Raw genomic sequence first — 6,638 nt, forward strand, 5'->3', positions numbered from 1 at the left:
GGGGGGGACTCGGCCGCGCTCACCCCCTTGCCCAAGCGCTTCTTGATCTCGTATTTCTGGGAGACGAGCTCCTCCACCTCAGCCACGCTCATGCTGCCCGCGGGGCCCCTCGCCTCCGGCCCGGGTCGCTCACAGCCAAGGGCCCGCCAGCTCCCCTGGCTGCGGCAGCTGACGACTGGACCGAGCGAGCGGGGATCGGCGCGACGCCCCGAGCCGTGTGTGATCTGGTGTACTGTTGCCATGGAAGCAGCCGTACGGGAGTTGCGCATGCGCACAACGACGCGCGCGCTCCGCCCCCCCGCTCTGTGTTGGGAGTTCCGCGGCCCTTGGGTCGCTTAACCCAATCCGCGCTGCCCGCTCTCCTTTGGGAGCCGCTCCCGCGTTCCCCGGAGCCGGCCTGGGCCCCTCGCTCGGCTCGAGCTGGAGGCAGCGATTGCAACAAGTGAAACCCACAGGCTCTGGGCCCAGCCTCAGGCTATGGAAATCATGGGCGCCGGGTGAATGTAGGACTGGGGAGGCAAGCCCCGCCCCTTCCGCCCGAGGCCCCGCCCCAAAGGGGTAGGAATGGTGGCCCTAGCCTCTGTGTTTAGGGGCTGCAAATGCCTGATAGGGGAGGGACCCCCAGGGAGCTGGAGACCCTCCTGGAGTTATGGAAGGAGGAGGAGGGTCTCCACGACCTCCATTCCCGGCGCCTCAACGCCGATCTGTACACCCGGCTTGCACAGAACCTGGCCCAGCAGGGACACCCCAGCCGCAATTGTGAGCAGGTCCGCTCAAAAGTGAAGGAGCTGCGGCTGGCGTACGTCAGGGCCACTGAGGGCAGGGGGGCAGGACCCGACGCCTGCCCATACTTTGAGGAGCTCCACTCCTTTCTGGGTGAGCCCGCCCCTCAAGCCCCACCGGTCCCCATGGACACCTGCCAGCAGCCACCCATCAACCGTCCCACCAAGCCGGAGGAGGGAGAAGACAGCGGCAGCGCATCTGGTGAGGAGGCCACCATTGCCACCCAGCAGGCCCCCTCCAGCAACTCCTCTGAGGCCAGGGAGGAACCCACTGGTGAGTCTGTGGAGTGTGCACTCCCAAAGGGTGGGGGGCAGAAGGCAGGGGGGTGGGGAGCCAGGTGCCCGGAGGGGGGAGGGGAAGAGCATGTCACTCAGGCCACGTGAGCTGCACGCTGCATAGCATGAGGCAGCAAGCAGCAGGTGCAACCACGTGCAGCCTGGTGACCGAGCGGCATGTGGCCACGCCAGGCAGCTGCAGGCCACGCCTGGGACCCTGCTGCTCACACACATTTGGCGGGACCAGGGGGAAGGGTGGATGCCGGCTGGAACCGGCCAGGGCCCCAGGGACTCAGCCCAGAGCCCGCAGCTCCGCCAAGGGTGCAGCACAGAGAACGGAACACTGTCCCATGCCTGGCTGTGAGGCACAGCTAGCTTCTATTGGGTAGACCGCAGCGTCACGGTCCTGTGAACGTAGCCCCCACCGAGCCCCTCGCCTGCTCCCGGTGCCTTGGCTGGTTCCCCAAGGGAAGTCCCCACTGGGGCCACACATGTTCCTGGGTTACCGGGCTTGCGGGAGGGATCGTGGGAGGGAGAAGGGCCCCTGAGTTGTGCTGCAAGGATGGGACATCCCCCCACCTAGTCACTCTTTCTGGTTCCGTCCAGGAGATATCCCACGCGAGGGGATCTGAGATGCCAGACCGCGTCTGCCAGATGTGCTCCCAAGCACTGCGTGGGGATGCATCTCGCTCCCTGTCAAACACCAGTGATTAACCCAAAGCTTTTCACAGTCTCCACCGGCACGGAGTTCCACAGGTGAACTCTGCACAAGCACCCTCCCGCCCTGCACAGGGCCAGGATACAGACCGGTGCTTACAATACCCTGGAGGGAGGACCCTACTCCAGGGGCAGGCAGGAGGGGAACCGAGTGAATCATAGAATCATAGGACTGGAAGGGACCTCGAGAGGTCATCGAGTCCAGCCCCCCGCCCTCAAGGCAGGACCAAGCTCCACTTACACCATCCCTGACAGATGTCTATCTAACCTGTTGTTAAATATCTCCAGAGAGGGAGATTCCACCACCTCCCTTGGCAATTTATTCCAATATTTGACCACCCTGACAGTTAGGAATTTTTTCCTAATGTCCAATCTAAACCTCCCCTGCTGCACTTTAAGCCCATTACTCCTTGTCCTGTCCTCAGAAACCAAGAGGAACAAATTTTCTCCTTCCTCCTTGTGACACCCTTTTAGATATTTGAAAACCGCTATCATGTCCCCCCTTAATCTTCTTTTTTCCAAACTAAACAAGCCCAGTTCATGAAGCCTGGCTTCATAGGTCATGTTCTCTAAACCTTTAATCATTCTTGTCGCTCTTCTCTGTACCCTTTCCAATTTCTCCACATCTTTCTTGAAATGTGGCGCCCGGAACTGGACACAGTACTCCAGCTGAGGCCTAACTAGTGCAGAGTAGAGCGGCAGAATGACTTCACGAGTTTTGCTTACAACACACCTGTTGATACAACCTAGAATCATATTTGCTTTTTTTGCAACAGCATCACACTGTTGACTCATATTCAACTTGTGGTCCACTATGACCCCTAGATCCCTTTCTGCCATGCTCCTTCCTAGACAGTCGCTTCCCATCTTGTATGTATGGAACTGATTGTTCCTTCCTAAGTGGAGCACTTTGCATTTCTCTTTATTAAACCTCATCCTGTTTACCTCTGACCATTTCTCTAACTTGCTAAGGTCATTTTGAATTATGTCCCTATCCTCCAAAGAAGTCGCAACCCCACCCAGTTTGGTATCATCTGCAAACTTAATAAGCGTACTCTCTATCCCAATATCTACATCATTGATGAAGATATTGAATAGTACGGGTCCCAAAACAGACCCTTGAGGAACTCCACTTGTTATCCCTTTCCAGCAGGATTTAGAACCGTTAACAACAACTCTCTGACTACGGTTATCCAGCCAATTATGCACCCACCTTATCGTGGCCCTATCTAAGTTATATTTGCCTAGTTTATCAATAAGAATATCATGCGAGACCGTATCAAATGCCTTACTAAAGTCTAGGTATATGACATCCACCGCTTCTCCCTTATCCACAAGGCTCGTTATCTTATCAAAGAAAGCTATCAGATTAGTTTGGCATGACTTGTTCTTCACAAACCCATGCTGGCTATTCCCTATCACTTTATTACCTTCCAAGTGTTTGCATATGATTTCCTTAATTACCTGCTCCATTATCTTCCCTGGGACAGACGTTAAACTGACCGGTCTATAATTTCCTGGGTTGTTCTTATTCCCCTTTTTATAGATGGGCACAATATTTGCCCTTTTCCAGTCTTCTGGAATCTCCCCTGTCTGCCATGATTTTTCAAAGATCATAGCTAAAGGCTCAGATACCTCCTCTATCAGCTCCTTGAGTATCCTGGGATGCATTTCATCAGGACCTGGTAACTTGCTGACATCTAACTTTCCTAAGTGATTTTTAACTTGTTCTTTGTGTATCCTATCTTCTAAACTTACCCTCTCTCTGCTTGTATTCCCTACGTTAGGCACACCTCCAGACTTCTCCGTGAAGACCGAAACAAAGAAGTCATTGAGCATCTCTGCCATTTCCAAGTTTCCTGTTACTGCTTCTCCCTCCTCACTAAGCAGTGGGCCTACCCTGTCCTTGGTCTTCCTCTCGCTTTTAATGTATTTATAAAAGGTCTTCTTGTTTCCCTTTATGCCTGTAGCTAGTTTGATCTCATTTTGTGCCTTTGCCTTTCTAATCTTGCCCCTGCATTCCCGTGTTGCTTGCTTATATTCATCCTTTGTTAGTTGTCCTAGTTTCCATTTTTTATATGACTCCTTTTTTATTTTGAGATCGTGCAAGATCTCCTTGTTAAGCCAAGCTGGTCTTTTGCCATATTTTCTATCTTTCCTACACAGCGGAATTGTTTGCTTTTGGGCCCTTAACAACGTCCCTTTGAAATACTTCCAACTCTCCTCAGTTGTTTTTCCCTTCAGTCTTGCTTCCCATGGGACCTTACCTACAAGTTCTCTGAGCTTATCAAAATCTGCCTTCCTGAAATCCATTACCTCAATTGTGCTGGTCTCCCTTCTACCTTTCCTTAAGATCATGAACTCTATTATTTCGTGATCACTGTCCCCTATACTGTCTTCCACTTTCAAGTTCTCAACTAGTTCCTCCCTATTTGTTAAAACCAAATCCAGAACAGCTTCTCCTCTGGTAGCTTTTTCAACCTTCTGAAACAGAAAGTTGTCTCCAATGCAGTCCAGAAACTTATTGGATAGCCTGTGCCTCGCTGTGTTAGTTTCCCAACATATGTCTGGATAGTTGAAGTCCCCCATCACCACCAAATCTTGGGCTTTGGATAGTTTTGTTAATTGTTTAAAAAAGGCCTCATCCACCTCTTCCACCTGGCTAGGTGGCCTGTAGTAGACTCCTAGCATGATATCACCCTCGTTTTTTACCCCTTTTAGCTTAACCCAGAGACTCTCTACACAGCTATCTCCTACGTTCATCTCCACGTTCATCTCCACCACACAACTGTGGGGTCACCTGCGCTCGGGGTGGAGGGCATGCGGTGTGGGGACAGTGGACGGCCAGCCTGACTGACCCATCCTTTCTTCTGTTCCCTGCAGTGGGACCCAGCACCAGACCCTCTACTGCAGCAGCAGCGGCACCCCCAGCAGGCCAACCCCGGAGGCACAGGCTCCGGCAGAGGGACCAGCTGCTTCGACGCCACGTCAACGCTGTGGAGGCAATCCAGGCCTCCATCGAGGAGCGGGTGCAAGGGGACCTGCAGTGGCGGCAGGACGCCTGGGCTGCCTTCCTGGACGAATGCAGAGGGATGCGCACCACCATGGACACGCTGACGGCACATATTGTGCATGCTATTCATTATGGCATGGGCGGAGCCTAGGCCCCCGCCATCCCTCCCGTAGCACAGCTTATGCCCCCTCCCATTCCAGCTCCTGGCCCTGTTCCTGCCCCTCCTCCTATCCCAGCTCCTGCCCCTGTTCCTGCCCCTGCCTCTGCCCCTGCTCCTGGCCACCTCCGCGTGCAACCTGCCCAGCGTGGGTAGGCTGGCCCCCGGAGGAGCGCACGCAGGGGCCACCCGTCCCAGTAACTGCCCCCCCTCCTGTCCCAGTTGAAGGTCTCCCCCCCCCTCCTATCCCAGTTGAAGGTCTCCCCCCCCCTCCTGTCCCAGTTGAAGGTCTCCCCCCCCCTTGTAAATAAACAGGTCTCTATTTTGCTGTTCATTCCTGTGTTGGGTATTGTGTAACTCTAGGTAGTGTACGAAATGATGTGAGATGCCAAGTAGCCACTTAAATGTAACATGGTGGCAAACTGTGGCGAACGAAATCTGTACTCTATCACTGGGGGGGCCCTTCGTAAGTGGTCAGTAGTTTGTGGCGCAGAAATAAATGCTGACACTTTTCAGTAACATGTAAACCACAAACTATATTTACATAAGATAACTAGCAAGAACGGTTACAAGATGCACACATCAGATAATTAAACATAGTCTTAGGCACAGGGAGGACGACTGTGGTGTTGCTGGCCACCTCGATCCTTTGGTCCTTCCGGGCCTCAGGAGAGGAACAGCCAGGAGATCCCTCGATGGACGATTGTGGTGTTGCTGGCCACCTCGATCCTTTGGTCCTTCCGGGCCTCAGGAGAGGAACAGCCAGGAGATCCCTCGACGGACGATTGTGGTGTTGCTGGCCATGTCAGTCCTTTGGGCCTTCCGGGCCTCAGGAGAGGAACAGCCAGGAGATCCATCAAAGATGTCACTGATGTGAGCCTTCTGCACAAGTCCCAAATCCTGTTGGCTGTTCTTCAGGATGGCGATGGTGGCCTAAACCCTAGCCTAGCTTAAAAGAAAAACCCTAACTACGCCCGACGCACCCGACGAACAGACTCGATGACGGCCGCAATGTGCTGTGACCCGACGCTTTACTATACTATTGGGGGGGGGAGGTAAGGGGAAGAGGTGGGGAAGGGTAGGAGCTGGGACGGAGTACTCTGGGGTGACCCAAGCGACCCTGCTAGGGGGCTTGGGCAAACATGTCCACCAGGGCCTCTCTAATGTGCACCGCCTCCTGGTGCGCCTGGAAGATGGCAGCTGTGGCGGGCTGGTCCAAGGTCTGTGCCTCAGCTGTCACCCATGCAGGGAGGAAGGCCTCCCCACTGCACTCCACAATATTGTGGAGCACGCAGCACGCGGCTAGCACCTCCGTTGCATTCTGCTCACCCATGTCGAGACGGGTGAGCAAACAACGGAAGCGGCCTTTTAAGCGTCCAAATGCCAGCTCCACTGGGTTTCGGGCCCGGTTGAGGTGGTCGTTGAACCGGGCCCGGTTCTGGTCCGGCTGCCCTGTGTATGGCCGCATGAGCCAGGGCATCAGGGGATAGGCCGCGTCCCCGACGATGCAGATGGGCATCGGCACATCCCCGACAGTCAAGTCCCGCCGGGGGAAGTAGGTGCCCACCTCCAACCTCTGAAACAGTCCTGAGTTCCGGAGGATGCAGGCGTCGTGTGCCCGGCCAGACCAGCCGCCGTAGATGTCCAGGAAGCGGCCCCGGTGATCCACGCGGGCCTGCAGGACGATGGAGCA

General features: G+C 54.7%; 2 protein-coding genes across 4 annotated transcripts in view; one reads left to right on the top strand and one right to left on the bottom strand.

Annotated features, from left to right (window-relative positions):
- MAPK15 (mitogen-activated protein kinase 15) overlaps positions 1–269 on the bottom strand; it is a 113,104-nt gene extending 112,835 nt beyond the window's left edge. For all 3 annotated transcript variants that reach the window (XR_012901151.1, XM_075919909.1, XM_075919908.1), the window contains exon 1: positions 24–269. Coding sequence is in view for 2 of the 3 variants with exons in the window: in XM_075919909.1 (XP_075776024.1) it covers positions 24–269 (246 nt within the window). In the remaining variant the exon portion in view is untranslated. The remainder of the gene's footprint in view (positions 1–23) is intronic.
- A 198-nt stretch (positions 270–467) lies between these two features.
- On the top strand, positions 468–5,277 carry LOC142826888 (uncharacterized). Its single transcript, XM_075919911.1, has 2 exons — positions 468–1,056; positions 4,659–5,277. Exons 1-2 carry the CDS (start codon positions 600–602, stop codon positions 4,937–4,939), a joined length of 738 nt encoding a protein of 245 aa, XP_075776026.1. The 5' UTR covers positions 468–599; the 3' UTR covers positions 4,940–5,277.
- The last annotated feature ends 1,361 nt before the right edge of the window (positions 5,278–6,638 follow it).

This window comes from Pelodiscus sinensis, chromosome 2 (assembly GCF_049634645.1).
Source record: "Pelodiscus sinensis isolate JC-2024 chromosome 2, ASM4963464v1, whole genome shotgun sequence".
NCBI classification, from domain to species: Eukaryota; Metazoa; Chordata; order Testudines; family Trionychidae; genus Pelodiscus; species Pelodiscus sinensis.

Excerpts from the sequence above, each read along its gene's own strand:
- LOC142826888 (XM_075919911.1), top strand. The coding sequence starts at position 600 with ATGCCTGATAGGGGAGGGACCCCCAGGGAGCTGGAGACCCTCCTGGAG. Across the intron at positions 1,057-4,658 it reads GGCCAGGGAGGAACCCACTG|TGGGACCCAGCACCAGACCC; the intron begins GTGAGTCTGTGG and ends TGTTCCCTGCAG.